At 37.8% G+C, this 25949-nt stretch overlaps 1 protein-coding gene across 1 annotated transcript in view; it reads right to left on the bottom strand.

Annotated features, from left to right (window-relative positions):
* mfsd14bb (major facilitator superfamily domain containing 14Bb) overlaps window positions 1-25718 on the bottom strand; it is a 37099-nt gene extending 11381 nt beyond the window's left edge. Inside the window, exons 1-6 of the mRNA XM_041786847.1 lie at window positions 25491-25718; window positions 14207-14293; window positions 9829-9891; window positions 9066-9193; window positions 3430-3544; window positions 868-1086 (exon numbers count right to left, since the gene is read on the bottom strand). Of these exons, the coding sequence (XP_041642781.1) occupies window positions 868-1086; window positions 3430-3544; window positions 9066-9193; window positions 9829-9891; window positions 14207-14293; window positions 25491-25547 (669 nt within the window). The 5' untranslated portion in view covers window positions 25548-25718. The remainder of the gene's footprint in view (window positions 1-867; window positions 1087-3429; window positions 3545-9065; window positions 9194-9828; window positions 9892-14206; window positions 14294-25490) is intronic.
* Window positions 25719-25949: the final 231 nt, after the last annotated feature.

The following is a 25949-nucleotide window of genomic DNA, read 5'->3' as shown; positions in this document are numbered from 1 at the left end:
AAGGATAAATGCAACACTTGAGATGGCACAAACTTATTAGGAAATAAATATAACCAATGATCATATAAATATAATAGACTAGCATTATTTTGTTTAAAAAATACTTTGACATATCATCTTTAAGCACAAGTAGTCCCCTAAAATGACCTCTGGAGCCTAAAATGGCCCCAGGGCCTCAAACTGAACAGCCTGGGTCTAGGGGTTTGAGAACCACAGCCAAATTATGTACCTTATACATGCATTTTTTCTAAGGGCCACTAGGGGGCACTCCATTAGCTGCAAAATAAGTGCTAGTTAAGTAGATGTCAAAGAGAGAAGGAGAATATTTCTTATTTAATCGACCATCCACTGTAAACATTCTTCAAAACAGTTGTTTGTTGAGGTGCATTTTACTAAAAAATCTTTAAAGCCAACATTCACATTCAAACAAACATCACAGTTGCCATTAATTACACACAAACCTTGCTAACCAAGCTTTGTTTGCTGATGAGTTAATGTTTGCTGACCTCTACTCTTCATCAGCTCCTTCTTTAGATAGAAAAAGAGGTCGTCTTTTATTGACATCACCGAGTTTATAATCAGCCCTTATGGTCGGTGATGGTGTTAAATACTAAATGTGGAGCACATAAATGCAGAATTAAACATTACAGTGTGAGTTAAAATGTAAGAGAAAGATCATATTCCTGTGTGAAAACCTTTGGCAGAGAGCACTCTTGTACATGATCAGATAAAACTACAACAGTCTGTTGTTTTCCTTTTGTGGCGATCCTCCCTTGACCTGCTGTTGGATGAGGTCAACTCAAAACAAACCACTCTGAACCCTCACCCCGTCCTGTCACTTTATACGAGCTAGATTCTCAAACTCACAGCAAAGGGGTCGGCCTGCTCCCACGAGATGGGGAAGCCCCAGGATGTCAGCTTCATCTTGTCTGGCAGCGACTCCGGGACGACAAAGAACACGAAGGCGATGTCCGCCACTGCGATCACTGTGGCGACCAAGACCACCAGGCTGTCACCGTACTTCGCTGACAGGAAGTCCCCAATGGCTGGGCTCGTCACCAGACTGGCTGCAAAGGTGGCTGAGACCTGAAATACAAAATCGAAGAGAAAGACTGAAACTTTTTTTTTTTTTAACCTGGACTTTACCCAGAATTATCTGCAGTTGCTCCTAATTTTTTCTGTGTGCAAATTTGTTTTTTCTACTCTTCTGCTTATATCATGGATAGATCTAATCACACACTGCATTGATTTAAACTTTTATTATAACATTTCAGCATTGTCTTCTGGATGCCATGTCTTCCCCTTGTTTCTCACCCTTCCCTTCATACAGCCGGAACAGTTTCTTGCATTCATGAACAGGAACATCAAGTAGATATCAGCAGCAGCCTGCCTAATATTTTCTAGAAATGTTAAGGAGTGCATGTCAGAAAAAGGCTCAGTGTTTCACATTCAAACGGTTTGATTCTGTTTGTCCACAATGCAATGAAACCTGCAGGTGAGCAAAGATTTAGACTTAGCTGGCACAAAATCAAAGACACATTAGGTGTAGGAGGGTAAGTGTTTAAAGCAGCATATCCTGCAATATCATCATGCCATTGGTCTTTAAAAAGGTCCCATACTTCAAATGCATCTTATGTTTTTGTTTAAAATTAAATCTATTAAATGTGTATAATCTTACACACAAAATCCCCTCAATAAAGTTTTGAATTTTTCTTTCATGCTTAAGTTTTGAGCCCTTAAATATGTTTGAATTGATGGTTTTAGTAAGAACTGGTACCATGTCTAGTAGTTGCTCTGTAGCTAATTTCTACAGTTTCAACTGTTCAAATAAGCGATTGCTTTCTGTGTGTTTTGTCCTCTAAAAATGTTTTTTTTCTAAGTGTATTAATAGTATTAACACAAAGCGGCTCGGCCTCTTTGATTCTCTTTATTCATTAAACAATGTGAAGCTTTTGGTGGTCACAAGCTGTGTTCACATGACGAATGTGCCTGCTAGAAAAAAACGCAGATTAACCAAACATAAGAGCTCTAAATTTATCTGTACGTGTGTGATCATGAGTCAGCATGTGTCCATCGGTTAGAAAGACAAAGACTCCTTCACACTAGGGTTGCCACAGTAACAGGATCTCAATCTCTAATATCACACAAGTCAATAAAAAAAATTCCTGGTTTTGTTGACCAAAAACAATAACAAACTCCTTCACAAATACCGGCAATGTTTCAGTGCAATGCTCAGTGGAATAAAGACTATGTTATAGTATTTGTGCATGTTGACATTGTTTTGTTCATGGGAATAAGTAACACTTATGTGTCAGTTCATTTTTGGGGGGGGTGGAGGTAAGCAGGGGATCTCTCCCATGTTATTGTTATTGTTTTGATCGAAAGCCCCTTGATGCTGAAATTGATAGGGATGCACGATAATTATCGGCACAGATAAATTATCAGCCGATATTGTATATATATTTTAAATATTTTTATCATCCTGATAATAAAATATTAACCGATAAAATCCACTGATAATGAAGGCATTTGTTTTCTTTCTCATGAAACTACACATTCCGAAACAGTAGGGGGTGCCGCAGTATGAGACCCGCTGGTAAGTGGTAAGAAAAATTGTGTCAGTTGTTTGTATATGTTGTACTCGGTACACAAATGTTTAACTAAAAGAATGTTAACTATAATAACAGTTTTAAAGTCAGAATAGTTCATTGTTTTTAGAGAACCATGAGTGATATTAGTTAGAATTACTTATATATTTCTTTTCTCACTACATATTAACCCCTTCTAACCCTCAGATGTGCATAAATACATCAAATAAAGTTATTTTTTTAAATAAACAATTGAAAAAAAAGTATCGCTTCTTATTGGTTATTGGCCATCAGGAGTAGGACATTATCGGTTAACAGTATCGGTTCAAAAAAATACTTATCATGCATCACTAGAAATGTACATACTGTTTAAGACCTTAAGCTTCTTTTAAAGCTATGGTACTATTTGATACAATCATTAAAATAAAAGAAAAGTCAAATTCAACACATTAAGGAAACAGACCAGAATGCACTGCAGCAGCTCTGATCTTCTGAATCTCTTCGACACCATCGATTATGCTCTCTACACATCAGCATAAAGCACTCAGACAGCTCAAAGAGTCCATCTGCACATGTGCATCCTGTCCAGTGTATGACCCGGGTTCACTGCAGACCTCATAATGAGCGGAAACTCCATCAAACAGCTCTGAGAGCACCAAGCAGGACTTCTATTATACAAACAATATTCTTTTACAGTTATGAGTGTTCTGCAGCGCTGCTGCTGCAGAGATCGACATCATGATTTCATTATCAGTCAGCAGTAGGAGCCCGTTTCTTTGGTTGTTTGTGCTCTTGAAAGCTGAATTAACTTCCTGTAGTTATGAATGAATAGCACAATTACCAGTCCGTAGGCGGTGCTCCTCTCATGCTCTTCTGTTATGTCGGCCACGTAGGCGAAGATCACCGAGAAGGTCACAGCAAAAATCCCTGAGACTGAGATCAGAGCGAAGTACCACCTGCACACAGAACAAAACACAAGCTCAGAAATATGACTAAAAAATGAGATTTCGTATTTTTAATACAATAGTTACAAGTCCTTTGAGAAGTAATAAAATTAAGGGAAATGAAAACTGATGCCTCCTGATGATCTGCAAATACAAACTGGAGCCTGAGCATTTCTACAGAGTTTTTAAAATGTCTAAATCTGCTGCTGTGGGAAAGGCAGCAGATAAAGTCACTTAACACATAAAGAAACTTGTTTTTTAAATTTTTCCACATCACATTCTCCATAACATTTTAGCATACAATAAAAAAATCATTTATGATTAATTTGGGTGATTTTATGCTGTTATTTAGACAAAACAGCTAAAAATATCTAGGCATACACACCGTTGGATTTTTTTCTGATTTGCTGACCAATTCATTTTAGTTGATACATGTAAATGATATTTAAATGTAGCTCTGATCTAAAACCATAGTCCTTTAAACACAATTCAAAGTTTAAGGATGTACAAATCACCAATTTCAGTTCTTGAAACAGACTCAAAAGTGAAAGGAATGATGCTGAATACAGAAAGGACTTCAGCTGATGTCGCTCTGTTGGTCAAGCTAAAAACTTCACAAACCTATCTGTATTTATTGCCGATGTTTACAGATGATATAGACATATTTCTATAGCCAAAATATTGGTTGTAAATATTGGCAGAAATGCTCTAATCTGCTGATACCGATATCATGCAGATAGTAAAGTGCAACCCTAAAAACAGCAAAAAACCAGGACATTCATTTGAACTATCTAAGTCATTTTAAATAAAAAATCATCCTCCATTTAATGGTTTCATCCATTTAATGGTTTTTCAAATTACCTGAAACAAGGGGACTTGATGCTTTTTTGTCTGGTATCATAATACATTTGGATCTCATGAGTTTTTCTTTGCGTCCCTTTCCGCTCTAAAATTGTAAACATTATGTGTTTCTACTGTTGTTTGATTGCTTTAGGGCGGACAACTAGATCTTCTGTTATATTTGCTACTATATTTGCTAATATAATGCATCTTCTGGTGAATTTCTTCAGCATTAAATCCAAACGAATGGAACAAAGGAGATCAAAACTCTTTGCCATTATGGTACAGGCTCGAGGACAGAGTTTATTTTTCTGACCAGTGAGCTCTTGAAAGGTAAAGCCCAAATTATAAGACTGCCTGCACACATTGTCAAAAATCATATGATCCTATGCAGATATTTTCACTGAGATAAGACCTAAGACCTTAAGTGTTACATTTCTGCCTTATCATGAACAAAGATATTCTAAATCCTGAGCTGTTATCTGCATACCATCTCTTTGTACTCCACAGTTAGAGGGAGAATTAAGGATGTTAAACACGTCTGCTCTGCTGTTTCATTAAAACCCCCCAAGGCAGAACACGGCGTTTTCACGCTGCTCTCTGCATTAGGAACATGTGAACGCTGTACAGTTGAGCTGGTTTGTGTGAGAGCAGCAGGAGAGGAGAGTGTTTCAATGCTGCTTTTCAGTGCTTCTGTTTGCTGCTCTCTGGTCGGCAGCGTTCATGCTGATGCTCGTCCGCTCACATGAACAACATGTGACGGTTTAAACTCCAAAAAGCTGCAGCAGATCCTCCGCTCACTCTGCCAACTCTGAGATCATGCCAGGGCAGCCAGTGACAATAATCAGGCACGTGATTGGCATAAGGCAAAAAATACGAGAAAATAAAGGGCTTTAGTACAAATAATCTCAAACGTCAGTTTATTAAAAGTTATTTTGTTTAAGCAGCTTTTCACAAGACTTTTGGATTGTAGAACCCAAATGATTCCAGCAGCACAACCTCTGCAGTCAATAATTGACCTTATATGCATGTAAGGCTGACCAATCAATTGAAATTTGCATCAAATTACAATACAGCCTACTCATATCTTCAAATCACAGAGGGGGCAATATTTGTGTCAAAATACCCGTTTAATTCTATTTTTGCAACATAAGCTACTTTCACACTGCCTCTCTTTTCCGTGTCTGTTACGCCTTCATTCCGCAACGCCGTGCTGTATGAAAGTGACCGTTCTGCAATGAGAGTTCGATCTTGCCCCACCTCTGATTAGGATCGAGAGGTAGTATCAGAGCCGTAACAGATTTTTCCACGAGTGTGAAAGGACGTCACCTTCGGAGATTTAAAAACCAGCGTGGTTAAATCGGGCGGCATTTCATCTGAGAAAACAACGGGGGGATAAAACAAAGAATAATGTGGATTCACTGGAGAGACTACAAGGTTAGAGAGCTGATCACACTCTGTACAGGACAGGAGAGGGCAGACACATCTCTGCTCACAGCAGCGTCTGAAAAGTGATGTGTTCAAGTGAGCTCGGTACTCTGAAGTTTCTGACCTCCGACATAAATATGTGCGCTGTGACACTGCTTAAAGTTGGACCTCCAACTCAGAAACATGGAGGAAAAAAGGTCTATTGGATCTAATCGATCAAAATGAATGTTAATGTTATTTTCCCCGTATTTCATTTAGAAAACACAACGTTTTGAACCGAGAAATCCAGAGTTTTGAGTTTCATTGAAAGCAGCAGCTCGGGCAGCGGCTGCTATCTGATTACGGGAGGCCGGGGTGTGTGTGTGTGTAAGCTCGGGTGTGCACGGCTCTGTTACACCTTTGTGTGAATTGCTCATTGCGGAACAGAGATGGGCATTCCTTTTCACCTTTACTGCGGAATCTCTGTGTAAAAACGGCTATAGATGCTATGCCCTACACATCATACAAATGTTCAAGTTTCATTTGTTTTAGAATAAATTGCATAGGTTTCCTACTTTCCCTACTTTTGTATGTTTTCTTATTGAAAATGAGAGTGACATAAAAATGAGCATTACATTTATTACAACAATTCATAGAGTTTGCAATGCGAGCCAAAATAATCACAACTAGATATTTTTAAAAACTGTTCAGCCCTAATGGCATGTAATAATGTCTTAGTTTGTTAAAAACAGGGGGTACATGGGATTTTTGAGAGTGAGAGAGACACAATCCAAAAATAACGTCATTTTGGAGGTACATCTGGAATGAAACAAAACACATACTCCACTCTCCCAGATCAAAAAACTCTTCTTTGATCCAGCACTTTTCCTGCAACTGATTCACATATGAATGTGGCCAACATCACATGAAAAATCAAATGAGGGACCAAAAAACAAATCTGATTCAAGTCCCCTTGGTCTGCAGCATGAATCCAGTCAAAGTCATGCAGAGAAAAATTCAAAACCTGGTCATAATTTTTCCTGAAGTAGCACAGCTATGCTGTTCACTAACTACTAAATGATTTTTGTACGCACCTGGACATGAACAATCAAAGCCAAGACTGCTATCTAGCAACACATTTTTCTAAAAGTTCTTTCTTCGTGCTCATGTCGAATACATTTTATTGAATAAATCCTTAACTCAGGACAATCTTGGAAATGAATCCTATCCCTGATTGGTTTGTTTAGGGAAGCTGAGAGGTTTGTGACACAAGATTAGAACACCTGATGGCCACAAAATCCCTCTCAGGTCCATCACATCTCAATTATCTTGCAGTATCTTTAAGACTCACAATAGTACAAACACCACATCATCAAGGGTATAAAGTATCTTTACATTTCCTTCTACAAAAAGCACTGAAAATTTAGGAAACTGACTTGAAGTTAATGCTAGGGCTAAACAATTTGCAAACATAATCTAATTGCAATTTTTTTCCCAAATATTGCGATTGAATATGCAGTTATTCTTGGGTAATTCTTGTGTATTTTTTGAAAAATTTAAGTAATAAATAATTCCATAAATAAGACCATGTGTATTGAAAACAATGAAATTATTCCGAAGCAATTAATCCATAGTAGCAGGAATCTGAATATGGAGGTGCAACAAGCTTTAAGCTATAAAGGAGGCAGCTGGGGAGGGGGAGGTGAGGCTGGCTACCAGCTGATCACAGCTGGGGTCTGACTTCTGTGAATTAACGCTAGGCTTCATCAGTTTTAGATAGAATGAGATAACTATTTTTGCTTGTATTGCAAATGTGATGTCATTTGCTTTGCTTAAGGTCATTATCATTTTTATGTCACTCATTTTGATAAAGAAAAACATACATAAAACATAAAAAGGAGGATTTTTGTAAACCATTATTAAAAAAATGACACTTAAATGTTTGCATAATTTCCATCAAATCTCTGCTGCTGCAAAAAACTGATTTATTAAACTGGTATTTTGACACATATCAAGTAAAAGAAATATTGCAACTTCTGTGGTTTGAAATTTGCAGCAGGCCATATTGCGATTTGATTTAATTTGCGATTTATTGCCCAGCCCTAGTTAATGCCATTAAACATCTGATTTTTGTTAAACTTTAAGTCCAAAATCCAAAATTGACCACTTTAGAAGTGATAAAAGTAGGATGATCTTAGAAATTTGAGTAAAATAATTTATTTTCAGTGAAACTGACCTATCATCACAGGTTGAAGTCAAGCTGTGCTGAATGAGGCTGCAGACCTCAAATCCAGTTACAATTTCAGACATAAAAATCTCAATTACATGTTTTGATTTCATCACATCATGTTACTGAGATCATTTATTTGGAAATCTTCTATTGAAAATGCAGCTGGACTTCAGCAAAGGACATCAAAGCTTATCAAAAAAGCTTTCTGAAGAAAATTTGCTCAAAACAAACTTGCTAATGGGGAGCCGATAGGATGCATCATCAAATAAGCAAAAACGGCAGTTGATTTTTTAATTTGTTTTTGTTTGTTTGGTTTTTTTTTTTAGATTTATTTTTGGGCATTGCTGTGCCTTTATTAGATAGAGGAGGACAGTGGATAGAGTCGGAAACAGGGTCAAGAGTTGGGGAGAGACATGCGGTAAAGGGCCTCAGGCTGGATTCGAACCCCGGTAGATAGTAGATTTTCTCAATTTTGAAGGGTGTTTTAAAAAATATGTTCAAGTTTAAACTTTTGGTCAAATAAAAACTTTTTAGGAGGCAATTTTGGATTCTTCTCAACAGACTGATCACTTATGAACACATTTGTGTCATCTCCACAATCACTGATGTACAGCAGACGTTCAGCTTCTTTGTAAACAGAAGATAGTGATGTTGAGTTTGCTTTGTCACTTGATCTGATGTGAAAGATATATTTAGATTATTTCCAGGAACAACAGACTCAGCACACACGAGTCGAGTTTATGAGAAGAAATACTCGCAAGCTCTCTGCAAAAATTAATTTTAACAGTTATCAGTTGTTCAGGCTGGCATGACAGAAGAAGATTAACCTGGAGGTGTTTGTTTAAATGAGAAGTTATGAGGTTATTAAAAATTTAATGGTAAACATTCCATCTATAAACCCAAAACTAAATATTTAATGCCTTTAAAATTGATATTTGCTCATTTATCTTACAGCTTTTGCTGCCTGAAACCTCACGCTGCTTACAAAGTCTCTAAAACAAAAAGTTCTTTGTCAGAAATAGGCATTAACCATCACAGACAGACTGTCTGACTCACCATGGGCTGATCCTCATGAAGGGGATGGGGGCACAGGTGAAGAAGACCGTCATAAGGAGGAAGGACTTCCTGCCCCAGATATCTGACAGAGCACCAATCAGAGGAGCCGACAGAAATGACAGGAAGCCCTGAACAGGAATAAAAAGCAACGTTTCTGCACAATGTACACATAAAACTGTCAAAGATCATGTATTAAAATTGGGTAAAGAAAAAAAAAACTTCAAATGATCAAAATAAACTTGTTTTTGTATGAACAGTTCCAATCAGTAAATTTTACAGCTTTATACATCAGACAAACAGAGCTCTGTTAATAGCTGTGGGAACTCTGAATTTAGCCATCAAGATCAGGAGAAAAGGCTTAGATCAGTCAGTATATTAACATGCACAGTCAAATCGGTCCATAACCACATTATCTGGGAGTATTAGTCTGATTTTGAGGAATTCAGCTTAGTTTAACTCAGTAATCAACATATAATTTAAAAGTCCAGCTCTAGTTGGACAAACACTACAAACGGACTTTCTCTAGGAGCATGAAATGTGGTAGACTCTGTGGTAGATTCATCCTTAATGCCAATCTCTGGACGACCTGACAAGTGCTGCCGTCAAACATAAATTATTTTATGTGGGTGAAACTCCATATTTGTGTTGTTTTTGCTTAACATCTCTCAAATTTCTCCACCGGTGCTTGATCTTCAATTAAAGACTTAAGTATGATGATGTTTTTATCAATGTGTTTGTGTTGCTGCTGTGTATGAGGTCTTACCTTCACACCCTGAACCAGACCGTTCATCAGGAAAGTGTGCTGAGGAAACGTCTCATGGAGAACCTGAAACAATAACACAGGATTGTGCTTTTACACCTCCCAAAAACACTGGTTCATAGACACTATGCATCTCTTTGATTCACTCTGCTGCACACTCCTGCCTAGCTCACCTCCTCCACTGTCCCTTCATGACTCTCCAACCAACAACATTTCGGTTAGATGAGAGTTCATTAAGCATCCAACAAACAGACTGTAAGGTAGAGCTGAACGGTTTGGGAAAATAATCTAATTGCGATAGTTTTCCCCAATATTGTGATTGCAATTATTTCTTAAAGGGATACTTAAACATTTTGGCAACTTCGTCCATTGCCATAATTTCTATAGTCTTAGTAATAGGTTCGTTACCTTCAGTTGTCGGTGCAAGCTGTTTAGATCGGCCCTGCCGAGTTCGGACCTGCTCTGCCAACTCAATGTAAGCAGACGGTATTCCGCCTTTCCCTCATCAAACTCATCAAATACACAATCCAACAACTCCAAAACGCTCTCGTGGACAAGTTGTGACCTGCACCTTCACCACGCTATGAAATTATAACGTATAATTATGTAACATTACGACGCATGAAGCAAATACTCTGAACTATTTCTTGAGTGAACCACTGGGCGGAGTGACACAGGGCAGCAGCCATGCCTGGAGTGTAGTTCTGGGAAGTGATCAGTTTTTTTTAATGGTGCCTGGTATTAATGCTGTACTTCTGCCTAATGGGGCTACAACACATCTAAACATCATTTGCTAGCCTATCTCGCCTGTCTTAATCATGCAGATTAACCTGAAGAATTGGCAGTGTCTACTGAACAGTATCTTTGCTTGAAAAGACATCCCTACCCGAGACCGTTCTAAAGAGCATCCAAATGAGAGAGCTGTGTGACGAATGCAGAAAATGCACCAAAGAAAATCATAATGAATCATGTCCTGTGCACATTTGTAATGCATACAAACTGTGGCTCCTTTGTTGAAATGATACAGATGAGGAGTCAGCACTCAGAGCTGCAGAGTTCAGCTGCTCAAGGACAAACTGATGTCCTGACTGTACACTCCACTTGTTCAGTGACAGATTTAGTCATTAATTCATCCAGAAAAAACAGAAGATGCCTCTGGAGTGGACTATCACAGCTGGCTGCTTGTTCCTACTCACTGACTACTCCATATGTCTGTGAAAAGCCCTGCTTTGATACTTATAGTACCACAGGTTTTAAATTGATGCAGTCTCCTTTTCTAAATGACTGATAATATCAAAAAAGTACTGGAGCTTTGAAAAAAACTACAGATCAGCCTGAGAGAGACTGAGCAATGATGGTCTGTTCAAATTCACAGGTCAGTGCAACTGGATTATGAGCAATAACACTGTCTCAATTGCACAAATATAATGGCGACATTTGTATGCATGAGTTTGCCTTCAGTTTTTGGTCACTGAAAACAAGAATTTACCTAAATATTATGTGGCTTTGTAGGTTTTTGTTGCTGCTGGATCAAACATACTGATAACATTTAATCTTAACCAGCTACACAGCCAAAGTTTAACATTGTGAAACAGGGACAACCTGCCATAAACACCATTTTTTACATGTTTTCACACACACACCCCACTTAAAAACATCAGCACTTTCCCCTAGATCTCACTGCTGAACCATAATGCTCAAAACAGCTGATGTTGATCTTATCGGTTGATCCTCCAGCTCTGGTGCCTCATGTTTGTCTTTCAGAGACAACACCACCTGAGCTGTGTTGCCCTGGCTTGCTCTGTAAGGTCATCTAAATCAGCTGAAAAAATGGTTTCGTACCAAAACTTTCTCACTTTGAAATTATTCTTTACAACTGCACGCATAGACATACGTAGTTGTCAGTTGATATTTGAGTTAAACTCTGATGGAGGTAGAAGCATACGTAGGTGAACATCCTGTACTGAACACACCCCGGCATGGGCCATTCAAATATTTGCAAGGCCACATTCCTGCTGAGCGACACTGTGACGTAAACGGTGCAATTCACAGTGGCACAGACGTTCAAACTACTACACGTTATAACTTCTCAGGGCTGTGAACTCCTATATTTATGTTTTGTACCTAACGTACCTTTTAATATCATTGATACGGTGAAAAGTGGATTTCTTAAATGTTTATACTAAATCCAGTCTGTACTTGACCACCTCTCCCACCATAAGGACAGTTTTAGAGACAATAAACTAAGAGACTATAAGGAAAACCAAAATAACATTCCCAGTGATATTTTAGGCGATGGAAAGAGCTAAAAACCCTGACACTGAAGATGTGGATGGAAGAAAAGTTGGCACTAGCTCTGCATGAAAAGACGCTTGGATAACTGAACTATAATAAATGGATAGTTTTAGGATCTTGTCAGGCTGTGGAAATATTGCCACATACTCATGCTGTAGATCACCATGCCCTAATGATACTTTCTGCATTACTCCCTTCAGCTTTTTTAACCTTTAGTTAACATCTGTTCTGTTGTTCCGGCTTGTTGTTTCTTGGTTTTGTGTTTTTAACTTGTCCATCACCCAAAAATAATTCAAATCCTAGTTCTAAATGAAAAATGAGAAGTCAAAGTAGCTGTTGGCCAATGCTTCTTAATTATATTATTGGCCAAACCTATCAGCTCTTCAACAGCACATAAGAACAGCACTTCAAAATAAAAGTCCTTCAGGCAGTACTGTTAACTCGAGGTGTAACGATTCATCGACATATATCGATTGGATGATTGATGATCCAATCAGATCGATGGAAAGTCAAAACAGCGATCTAAATCGATGCTTCAAGCTATGATTTTTTTTTTTTTTCTAAATTCAGACAGACACTACTGCAGGACGGTGAGTTTGCCGACTACGTCTACATCTTTATCCATATACAACCGCCGTATGAGATCGTTAACTGATACAAAAACACTCCCCTCATTATGGCTGAGGTAGCGCGAGTGTTGTCTGCAGCAGACTCCAGATAAACAGAGAGGGGAAAGTCTGCTGCTACATGTCTCCTTTGATACACTGATTTTATTTCACCGTCTCACGTTAGATTTATAATGAAAATATAAACTGTCCAAACTCAACGTGGTTCAGTGAATAAACTACAAATGAATTACCTGCCACATTTACAGGCCCCTGTGTAAAGTATGAAAGGCTGATATAGAGCAGAAATGTATGTTGAAGTCCACATGTGTGTAGATAAGTTCATGAAAAAAAACTAAAATGGGTTGGGTGTTAACATGCACTGAACAAAAAAATTGGATTTGTCTCAAGTGTATCTTCAAGTTCTCTAGAAAGCAGCCGTACACAATGTTGGCTGTTTCTACTGGTCCACTCCATGTGATAGATTTAAAATTCTCAGCTCACAATGAATCAGTGCAACATAATCTTATTATATTTCTTAGTTTTATGACAGAAAATGCTGCACAGAGACCTGCTGCTTCAATTTCAAGGGCTGTTATTGTTTCCATTAGGCCAGTATGCCCGTTATCAGCGACATAATCAAAGGATGAGTTTGAATTTTTCAAAATCAGACTCAAACCAACATTTGCAGCACTATGTGTGCAAAAAAAAACAAGTTTTTGCTCTCTCCCAGAAAAAAAGAAATCCCTTAAAATGATTAAAAAAACTAAAGTGAAACTCCAACAGGATGACAAATAAAATATCTGATATGCCAAGTACTGGTAACTCTCCATCTGTGGTGGTTTTGCACACACCATGGAAACAGAAAGACTTTTATTTACCAAGTTAAAGAGCTGAAGCTGCGTGGTTACTTAAGAAGTCAGACAGATTAACCAACAACTTTAATGTTCAAAATACCATGTGAGCACTGAATAAAGAAGTACTTGAAACATGTGAATAAATCTTATAATTACCAAGGACAGAGGAATGCTAGTGATATCTCCAGATCAGACTGTTCACAAAAAAATGGAAATACAGTGAACTCTTCAGGAAGTAATTTTCCTTGATGGCGTGATGTCTGTGAATGATTGGGAACTCATAATTACCAAATGATTTATTAGAAATATGTCATCTATAGATGTGAATCAGTGCTTCTAGTCAATGTGGTTAATACTGAGGTGTCTGTGGTGCAGTGTAGTTATAAAAGGCTAATTATATTGTGAGCTGCTGCAGACCAGTTATCTTTCTTGCCTCAATGTAGCTGGAGTCAGATCCCCAAACTTTCTCATGAGTCTCATTAGTTAGAAACGTTGGTCCACTATTAAACCTGTCGGTATCATGTTTAATCACTTTAAAACACGGGGTATTGAAGGGTCTCAAAGGTTAGAAAACTTTGACAACCCCTGGTGTTTTGATGCTAAAGGTCAGGTGTGTTTACTCACGGTCAGCATGGGCGTAGTCAGAAGCCCCCAGGCAAAGAACTCCAGGAAGATCACCACCACCGCATGAGTCACTTTGGCTCGGCCACGCTGCGGCGAGAAGAGAAGCAGAAACATTAACTATTCATCTGTGGGAAACAACCTCATTTCCTGTTCAAAACTCATCTCATACATCTATAACCAGCAGTGTAGTCTGATATGACGACTTCACAGCTTCTCTGCTGCTTCTCATTTTGGTGATCTGAAGTCTCTACTGTGGTTCTCATATTTGATGTACTGATGATTCTTTAAAAACACCTACAAACCTAAAGGAAACTGGCTCTGGCATGTTGTACCAATGTTTCCTACCTCGGAAATAAAAATCAGAACTAATTTATAATCAAACCTCCCATGGAAACAAAACTCCACTGTCAAGGTACCTTAAATGTTTGTCAAATCTGTGAAAAAAGTCTTTGGTAACAGGAACAGGTATAAGAATTTATGAGAACTAGTGTTGTCTGAATAACAGAATTTAAACTTTAATATGATTCTAGTAAAAAATTCCACAGTGATGACCATGTTGTTTAGACTATTGCAACTAAAGTCTTAGGTCCACTATGGGTGATTGCTCATTTTTGACTTCACACAGTGGTAGTTTAATGTCTAGAGTTGTATTCAAACATCATCATTAAACAAATAAAATGAAAAGTGAAGAGAAGCCTGTTTGAATGTTTTTAAAAATGTATGACGTTCCCTCAGCCCCAACATGTATCTGAAAAACTAAAACTAACACTAAAACTAATAGAAATGAAACTGAAACGAACATTTTTGCAAAATAAAAACTGAACAAACAAACCAGCAGTAAGAACAAATAAAAACTAAACTGTAATTGAAAAAAGAAAACAAAATAAAAAATAAAAACTATTGAAAAATCCAAAACTATTACAACCTTGCTGTGCAGTACTATTTTACCTTTATGTACAATTTTTGATGGATTCATTCCCCTCCTACATATTCATCTCATATAATATATGTACTTTTAAGTTTCAATACTTAACAATACTATCATAGCTAACAGATCGATTTACGTTATTGATCCAAACTGGGAAAGCAGCCAGTTATCAAACTAGTAAAGCAGTAGAAGAAGGCACCTTAAATAACACCAAAAAATATGGAGAACAAAAAATATATACATCCATAGATATGCGTTAATTTACCCACATCACTAATAAAGTCTAAAATCAAGCAAATCAAAATTAAAAAGATGAATAAAATGCATGGACACTAGGTTTTTAACGTAAAGTGTACATTGAATGTTAAATTTTTACCACAGGTGGAGGTCAGTCAGTGATCAGTGATGTACATGAGGTAGAATTGTCATGCAAATGCAGGGATAACGCTTTGTTAGCATGAGCTATCATCAACAAATCTTACATTTTGACAAACTTAACTCATACCTTACTCATAAAGTGGTTTAAAAATTAACTTTAATGTAATGACACTATTTCAGCATATATTAACACAGTCAAACATATCAATGAATATCAGAGACATTATAAAGGTCTGAGGCACCACAAACAGGGCAGTTTCTTGTTTTCAAATAAACAACATTTCCAAGCAAACTCCTGCACACTGTCTAAACAGCACAAACACACTGCACGTACAAGTTTCTGTGAGGAAAGGTTGACAATGTATTTTTTTCAGCTGCTCATAAAACAACGTATAGACATTTCCCTTTTTGCTCAAACCATGACTGAAGATCCAAAGTTTCTTTAAAGCTTCAATAATTTTCAGTACAACCAGTCATCAATAAAACATAAGATTTATTGTTTTAAACTGTGTTGAATGAAAAAATGTCAGTACATTTGGTCTGTTTGAAGCTTGTCAAAATAGTTGTAGCCCTAAAAGGTGCACACATCACAAAAACATTATCTCTGTGGTCACTATAAAAATCCTGTGGTTTATAATATTTCCCACTGCCAGGGAAACCTGTGCCATTCATCTCTCACTATGTACTTTACGGTCATAACTTTTAATCTACAGCATCTAGTCTCATGTTTCTGCTTGGATTCAAGGGCCTCAGTGAGATGGAAAAAGTAGTGTGACTATGACTTGCACATTTTTCCACATTATACGTCAAATCAGTCAGATTTACGGCTGTGAGTGATGAAACTAAATGATGATAATCTCTGTTTATGGTTCATTAGAGAGTAAACTGACAGCCTGCTAAAAACAGATGTGTGAATGGGACACTCTCAGCAAAGAAGGCATTAAATGCACAGGACTGTAAGTAAACTCTGCTGCCAGAGAGCTCTCAGTTATAATAACAGGAAAAGATGACATGCAGTGGTCTTCCTGGTTCACACCGAGAGCTGCTCACAAAATACTCTGGGATTATTCACAGCGTGAAGAAGGAAGGCCAGTGTTAACAGCTTTTACCTCACATTATGCAAAATACATCCATGAAACGAAAGCAGTGGTTTACTGTTAAGTAAACACACTGTATTAAGCGCAGTAATTGTTGAATAGAAACTTCATTTTAAAAGAATAAGGAAGCAAAGGAGGCGAGCAGAGCTCAACATGGCTTGGATGGATCCACGGGGCTACGTTGTACAAGACTGTTTTAATCTGTCCGATAAAATAATCTTGTTCTGTCTCAGTAATTAGGTGTGCAGATTAACATTTGCTGTTGATGCCAGTTCATACCACATTATTTGCAGATGGCTGATGTTTGTCAAAGTGGCCGATACTAGCTGAGAACTATGTTTAACTTTTATATCAGTGCATCCCAGAGAATAATTGTGCTCCATCACAAGTGAGCAGCAAAAAATCTGACTGAGGTACAGCAACAGAACGGCAGCTTCAATGAGCAGTCCCTGTTTCTCTAAGTAGCAGTCTTTACTTTAACATTTAGTACTTTCACAATAATGATGAACATGTTTCTGTTATGGCAGCCACCACTGCAAAAATTTCCAAACAACTATAAAAATTAACAAATATCTGTGGCTTTAAAAACTGTTGGCAATAGTTCAGGGAATCTAAGTATTCAAGAAAAAAACGTACTGTAGATTTAGTTGTGTTTAATTTAGACATTTCAGTGCTAAAGTTCTACACATTTAACCTTTAAAATCTGAACACTAAAGCTGATATAGAAGCTGTTTCAGAAGATTAACATTTCTATGCCAGTGATGCATATAACCTGCTATGCCAGGGTATATAATGTTGGGTATTTTATTCCTGCATGTAGAGCTGGCAATTAATTGAAAAATAACTGAAACCAACATTTAGAACCTATAACCGACATAAACCTGCTGTGTCAATCATTTCAATTTTTTCCCTTGTAATTCACTGTCTCCTAATGTTCCACCCCCTTAAAAGCAAACTACTGGCCGTGCAGTGATGTGATAGGTAGCCAGGTGTTGCAAGGCATGTAGCCTGCTGTAAACCCAAGAGAAGTACTACTCATGCGTCCCCTTTCCCATCCAGTCCACTAAAACTCAAACACGGAGCTGACTGTGCAATGTGAGCAGCAAAGTTAATTTTTACTTTTTATAAAAAAGCATAAAAATAATTTATTTTCTTACCAAGAAATACAAGTTGTTTATCTTCTACTTGTCTTGGAAAATTTGACTTTACAAAAAAGATTTTCATTTCAGCTGATGTGTGTTTGGATTTAAATAGTTTCAATAAATAACCATAAATTGTTAATCTGTGCATGCTTCTTTCAATTATTTGTTTTAAAATTATACAAGTATTTTCAGAAAAAAACAGAGTAGGAGGTTTGGGGTGGAAGAATCATTTATTAAACATAATAGAGGTAAAAAGATCAATTAATCGTGATTTTGATTTTAACCATATTGTTGTGGTAAAACTTCACTGGAACATCTGAACTAGGAGGCAAACCTTAACCAGAAAACAGACAACCTAACCCTCTAGTTTTTATCTCCAAATAATTCAACGTGTCGCTCTGTGGCTTCAAAAGCAACAATAGGATGTGGTTTAATTGGTTTCTACTGAAGACAGACAACAGCAGAGTCAGTTTTCAGTATAAAGGAAGTGTTGCTCTTCTTGTATTGCATGCTGCAGGCAAAGCTGAGCTTGGATGAATGTATGAAATCCGGGTGAAGTGGAATAAAAGCGCTCTAGAACCAGATGAGGTGACTGAAAATTAATCTGAAATTATTTCTAAGTGTGTCAGCCATTCATTGCAAAAACACTAAAGTTGCTCTCTGTTATCTTTTCAGATATGAGTACCTGTTGATTTTCTCTGCTATATAACATTAGAAACTGAATACCTTTGAGATTGTTTGGACTCTTTGAATGAAAGCTGCAGCTTCAGCTCTGGATGTGAAGATGAATGTTGAACTAACATGGGTAAATATACCAGTGAAGTATTTTGGGGGCATTAAAGTCGGATGAGCTTTGATATTGCAGACATGTTTACTGCCATTTGCATGATGCTTTCATAGAGAGATCAGTGGTACATATTTACAACTACGGACTGCACATTAGCTCCAGTAAAATCAGCACTATTTCATAGCTTCACATCAAAATGTCACATTTCCATGTATTACACTCACTGGCAGCATCAAAATTCAAAACTAACACAAATGACAAAGGAAAGGAAAGTGATTCTCAGTCCCATTGGCCATACTAATGCTCATATCGTCTCTGCAGTTGGCTGTTTAACATAATTCTGCCTCTGTTTGAGGTTTCTGCTTTCCCAGTTAAAGGCATTTGTTGTAACTTTGCTGCATGTAGCTTAGTACTGTGCTTGCAGTGAACTAATGTTGGTTCTATGTAGTAATATAACCAAGAGTACAAAGTTGACCTGCTTTTTGTAAAGTGTCTTGAGATAACATCTGTTATGAACTGGTGCTATACAAACAAAGATTGAAGATAACTTTATGAAACACTTCCAGGCTGATCCTTTGTCTACTTTAGGCCAGGCATGATTTCAAGCTGCTTGTGACCTGTTTTTGAGTCGTCAGACTGGTTCTAAAGTAGAGTCTGAATGTCAGCCTCAAACTGAGTTAGTTGTGCAGTGCACAGGGGAACACAGTGGTTGATCACACATCGATCAGCTGTTCATGACTGGTCAGAAGAACTTCTGCCATGTTTGATATTTTGGTTGTAGCTGACAGGGAACATCTGTTATGATTTAGCTGCTGGTTGTGTTTGCTGGTGATGCTGTGTGTGTGAGAGACTGCAAGAGTGTTTTTGTTAGTGTATGTATTTGAGCTGTCTGAAAGAGACAACAGAGTTACAGATAGATGTGACTTCAATCTCTGTCTTTCAGACATTTCACAGGAAACTTTGACATTTGTGAACATTTTTTCCCAATTTTAACTTGTGCAGTGTGAGTACTCAAGTTACGCTAACTACAGTGCTCATTACAAATGAGTGCTTGAATCACGGTGGTGGTGGTTGTACATCTTTAAGGAAACACAATATTATCAACATGATAAAGGTCAAACATCAGCAGAAATTTTCAGAACTGCAGATATTTACAGTGGATATATCTGCCATACATGTTGGCAGTATAAATCATGAATCTGCACTAACTATCGGCAAAATGTACGACTGTATTACCATGTGTAGGTGGTTGTCCATGGCGTCACACACTCAATGGGACCCACTATGATCATTTTAAATGAAGTTTTCAAACATAACACATCTACCAGATAGTCTACTTCCCTGCTCCCAGGGTTGCCAGGTCTGTGTGACAAAACCAGCCCAATTGCAGATAAAAACTAGCACAAAACTAGCCCAAAACAAAGCCCTATGCTGAAATTCAAAATACAGTAAAACCTCTGCCACACTGCATATATTGCTTGATTGCCCGCACACATTCTGCTTCTCTGTGGGTGGCGTGTATGTCTGTGTGCCATGTTCCATGTTTTCCTGCCTCTCTGCTGGTTGTTTTAGTTGTACTTGAGTGTAAATAAGAGTAGTGTGTTCTGCTACAGAAATTAAATACTCATACACAAGACATAAAAAATGGGTCCGCTCAACCCGCGGACAAAAAAAACTACCTGCGGCAGTGCGTAAAAGTAGCCCAATTACGTGGGAAAACCGCAGACCTGGCAACCCTGCCTGCTCCTCTCTAAGCTCTGCTTGACTCAGCTCAGATTTCAGAGCTCAAATTTTACAATTGAAAAGCTTTATACTAGGGGTGTGACGACACACTTATCTCATGAGACGAGACGAGATTTTACACTTTTTTTTAAATTTTGGAAAAAAAATGGGTAGATAATATGTCCTTTATACAACTGAAAGTCATAACTGCAAAGCATTCAGGTCTATTCAAAAATGTTTGAACTAAGTACTGAATAGGCTATCAGTGCTTCCAAAGGGTGTTTTGTCTAACGCTGACTCAAACTGTACAATTTAATGCTCTTCAAATCAAACTTTTCATTTTGACAGTCTACAAAATCTTTAATTTACTACACTATGCACTCATCGCTACAATTACAATAACCATTTTCAATATTATACTTCAATGTATATAATAAAAGCATTTAGATTATTTTAAAAGTATTTGAAGCACTGTTTACAACAGACTGAAATATAGAGAGCTGCATCAGTAAAATCAAACTATTTTTCATCCTCTTTAAGGACATCCATATTTAAAACACTCAAAATACATCTTTAAGTCAATAACACGCTGTAATTTAAAGAAATAGATTATTTTATCATTCTGTGGTCTTTTTTCTCATCTGAGCTTTAATAGTGTTGGACACGATGTACAGATGAGCGTGTGTTAATGTGTGTGCGTTGGTGAGAGAGTGTGTGTCTCTGTCTGCTGTCATACAACAAACAGGGTGTGTTTAACTGAAGCTCTAACTTCGCTTTTTGGAGGCAACAGTGGACTCTATGGCACTCAAACAGAGTTTGTTTTGCTATGTTTACCGCTGCAGTATGCAGACCCGTTGCGCTACACATATTAAGCTTCTGACTGCTGATAGCACAGCCAACAGCTGATGGATGTGTGACTGACAGGCGGTGAGATGAGAAGGAGACATGACGAAGCCGCGACTCAAAGTTATAAAGTCTCAAGTAGCGGCACTACGAGCGAGTCTGTGCACATACACGAACTAAATAAACGCTGTATTCTCTTCAAGGAGACTGCACAGACTTTCACTAGCAGCATTGCATCAATTCACACCGTTATGATGATGCATAGGCGGATCATGTACGGCCCAAGTAGCGCACGTGAGGGAGTGGTTGGAGCGGTCATCTTAATGGATACCGGATCAGCTCCGTTTCCTCATTTGCTCTCTCACCAAGAGTTTTAAAATGTCCAGGACATGTTCGTGATCTTTCATAACTTCAGGTTTGGTATTGTTTTCTGTTAGGAGAGCTGCTGCTCCAAGTGTCTGTGCAATATTGATCTCGCGAGATTGATTTTTCCGCAACGAGAAATCTCGTGGCACGGGATCTCGTCACACCCCTACTTTATATATAACTTTAGCAAAAATATGTAAGGAATATTGGCGTATGAACTTGAAATGGAAATGGCACAGAATTCACCTGACCTTCTCTCACAATGGTAAAGAACTGAGTAGGGAGTGACATATCCTGACCAAGAACATGGATGGATCAGGTTTGACATTTCTAGTGTTATTATTAAGAATATGCGAGTATCTATTAATGCTGTTTGATGGTAGAATTAGGAAAGGGCAGGCACCAGGGAAGGTTAAAGTTTTTGTAGACCAGGGACTTGGAGGCCAAAAACTGTAAATATAAGGAAAGTGTTTTGTTTTATATAAAGAATCATTGAGTAAGTAGTGAGGAAACTGTACCTTTGATTGGACACTGAGACTTTCCAACTTGCATAAGATCTTTTCTCCCAGTGGCATAGGGATCAGACTATTATTATTTCTTTCTGCTAATTGAAAAGAGCAAAAAGGTTTTTCAATGTAGATGATTTGATTGTACTTGTATCTTGACAGAGATTCATAATCTTGAATTATGACAAACGTAGTTGGCAACTGCTACTTAACTGTAAGATACAGGCCATTGATACACACAGTGAGGTGAGCAGCAATCCCAGTTTCTAAGACGTTTGTACAAATGTAGACTCTAGCAATTTTAAGGCTTCCAGTGTGACCACTGCAAATTAATATTGGACAGAAGTGTTTCCTGTAAGGTTGTCAACATGTTTGATTTTAAATCTTAACACAGAACTTATTTCTAAAAGTTACAATCTCTGTTACTGTAACCACTGAAAGTGCTGAATTGTACTGAAGGTATGTGTAGGACGAGAAAATGATTAACTGCAGCTAAAAGGAAAACAATCAGCTCACTGTCCAGTTTTCTATGGGTAGCTTAATTTTACACGAGGCAGTATTTTGCTGAACAAGGCCCCAGGAAGATCAAAACATTGCTTTGTGAAAAAATAAAGTTGGGAGCTGAGCAGTGTGCAGACTGTTTTCCTCTTTACTGGAGATGGAGGGAACAGATCAATTTCTGCAGGCAAACTCCAGCACAGTTTCCAAAATGTACAAAAACACCAGAAATATCTAACGATTATGGTCCAAACTTTTGTTCAGTTTGGACTGTGTAAACAGTAAATAAAGACAAGAAACTGCAGAAAACTGGTTGCCTTGGACTTCATTTTTTTGTTGTCATGGTACTGACATGAGCATCTATATTGTTAAATCTTATAGCATCACATCAACATTTAGCAATTTGGAATGATGAGATGACAGCTGTTAAAAGTAGCCTTTGATGATGCACTGAGATTATTACTGAAGAGACCAAGATGGTGTGGTGCAAGTGAGAGGTTTGGAACTGCAGGAGTTAATACTGTACATCAGTGGTGCTTAACCTTGCCATAGCCGGGAGCCACATTGACAAAAAATGTTGTTGCAAGAGCCACAATACATAAAGGTCTCTTGTTTTCAGAAAAGAAGGAATGAAAACTATGATATATGGTGCAATTTGGGATGGGGATTATATTTTTTATTGATAATGTCACTCTTATTGGTACTCCTAATGATTCCAAGTCCTTATCAAGGCTACCTTAAAAAAATTTCCAAGATTTATTTGAAATATGAGATGATGATACATTTTAAAAAGAACTGGTGATAACTGAGTAGAGCTTGTGTTAAGGCGTTAAAGTGCTTAGTCCATTTTTATACAGAAGTTACCACAAAGTTTGGGAGTGCTTACCAAAGCTACTTTAAAAGGAGAAGGATAACTGACCCACAGCAGCAGCCAGAGTTGACAAACCCTTATTTTTTAACCTTTAGTCAGTCAGAGGGTTCTTCAGGTTGTTTTAAGTTGATTTGCATGCTGCCAAGGACTGCAAAGTAGGGGTGGGTGAAAATATCGATTAATCGATGCATCACTATATTTCCCCCCTCAATTCAATATCGATTCAGCAAATCCTCTGAACCGATTCACCTCCTGGCCAGTGGGGGTCACTGTGTGTGTGATTTGCATTGTATGGACGGAGGCTCCACTCAACCAAACAACAACCAACCATAACCATGTTATGTGAGGTTTATCACAATTTCCAAGAGAAAAGAAATATTATTAAAGTTTACATGTACTTTACTTTTTCATTGTTTATACAGAACTGGCATATTTTTTTACTTTTGTACTCCTTCTGCACAAATAAGTTATTATTGTGCAAATTTTTATTCTCAGATGTTTTATTGCAAAAAAATTTTGAGGTGACCTACCACATATGTTCACATGGGCATGAAAATAATTATTAAAAAATGTCAACAGGTCATTTGTGTATTTCTACTTCTTACTGAATCAACATCAAAGCATTTAAATCACTATCGAATCAATATTGAATTAAATCGCAACCTAAAGAATCAAAATCGAATTGAATCATGAGGTTCTTAGCAATGCCCAGCCCTACTGCAAAGGCTGGTGGACTCGGGGGTTGGGTTTCCCTTTGTAAGAATGGATGTCGCTGCACCAGATATTAAGGGTTTGAAACATGCTAGTTAGCAAACAGCATTAGATCTGGGATGAACTGGGACTAGTTAGTCTGCATGATTAATAATTTCTGCTGATAATTCTTCCCTTTGAGAATATTTTGATGAGAGATTTTTCTATGAGTGGGACTTAAAAGAGCCAACTTTTATTGTGCCTTCTTGAAACATGGATGTCTTATGCTGTTCTTGTTTGTTGTGTTATTATTTTTTTTTTTTATCTGGACCTCAAGTCTGTATTAATTTTGGCATATTTTTAATTTTAGTCTTAGTTTCAGTCTTTAAATGAAATGCATTTTAGTTTTAGTCACATTTTAGTCATTTCTCTTCTTTTTATTTTTAGTCTAGTTTTAGTCTAGTTTAAGTCCTCAAATTTTAGTCTTTACTTTAGTCCAAACATTTATTCTCTTGCCTAAAGCTGGTACCAAATCATGGTAGTGTGTTCTCTCCAAACCTGGGATCCCTGCTTTCTACAGCTGAGAGGCAGAAAAGCTACAGATGCATTGTTTGTTGACAGATTTACCACCAGTACAGAAATATCACAGATTTTGAATGTCCGACGAAAACTCCATTACATTTTAGTCTAGTTTTAGTCATCATGACGAAAAATAAAATTAGTTTATGTCAGTTTTAGTCATCACAGGTGTATTTTTGTTAGTTTTAGTCTTGGTTTTGTCATGGAAAAAAAGCTGTTGACGAACATTTTTTAGTTTCAGTTTTAGTCAACGAAATTAACACTGCCTCAAGTCAGTATTAAAGTTTGGTTTAACTAAATAAATCGCGGTTTTACCGTTAGAGCTGGACATTTATACACTAAGTAACGTGAGCAGAGATATATGAAGTTATACTTTTCTAGTTTAGATCACTCAGAATTCTTAAAAATACAGATTTCTGCTGGTTTTTGGCTGCCACTGAAACTAGCATAACGAAGTGAAACGAGTACACACATACCGGTGGGTTCATGTGGGAACAAACTGTCTTTAGGCAACATACAGGAACCTAACTTTCAGCACAGTTAATGTTTGGACCTCTAAATCAGAGCTGTGTCCTATGTTTACTTTCTCATAAATCAACACAAGCCTAAAGACAGCTTGAGTGAAATGATTTAAACGATTGAATTAACGCTGACGTTACATCACTCTAGCTAGCTGACTGATTTAGCTAGTAGCGCTTAATAGCCGTTAATTCTACGGCTAGCAACGAACAAGTAAATAAGGCAATGATACTGAGATAACACTGCTTGTCAGTTTCATCCCAAAAGATATCCAGAAACAGTTACATTTGTACTGGACGTGTCAGTATAAACACCATGAGCCCACAGTGCTAACGAACCGAGCTAGCGCACTTCTTACCGAGCTCCGGACCAACATGATGTCGTTGGCCTCGGTCGCTGTTTTCACCCGGTTCATCTCACATCTTGCCGGAACGATTATCACTTCAAGTTCGAAAAATTCGGCATCCTCCTGAGGTTTTCCCGTCACTTCCAGAGGGTAACGCTGCGCGAACTACAGGTATGCTCCTCCACTACCAAGTAGTTAGGTTGAAGTCGACGCGTTAATGTTGAGGTAAACTGTGAAGGGGGCTTGGCTTGGGTTTTTCACCAAAATTCCTCTGCTCTGATTGTAATTTAACAGCTTGTCAGTATGCTTTAATTACCAGCGTTGCCCGAATGGGCGGGTACGTCGTTGTCACAGATTGGCTACCGTCAGAAACCGCCTTCAGAAGCTGTCTAAAATTTAGAATCCAACGTCTCTCCCCGGCGCGCGGTGCCTCCTCCAACGTGTGTCACAGTGGAATGTTGGCTGCTCTCA

The sequence above is a fragment of the Cheilinus undulatus genome, linkage group 5 (genome assembly GCF_018320785.1).
Source record: "Cheilinus undulatus linkage group 5, ASM1832078v1, whole genome shotgun sequence".
Classification (NCBI taxonomy): Eukaryota; Metazoa; Chordata; class Actinopteri; order Labriformes; family Labridae; genus Cheilinus; species Cheilinus undulatus.
The sequence above is the reverse complement of the archived record's forward strand: the minus strand, read 5'-3'. Positions and strand labels throughout refer to the sequence as shown.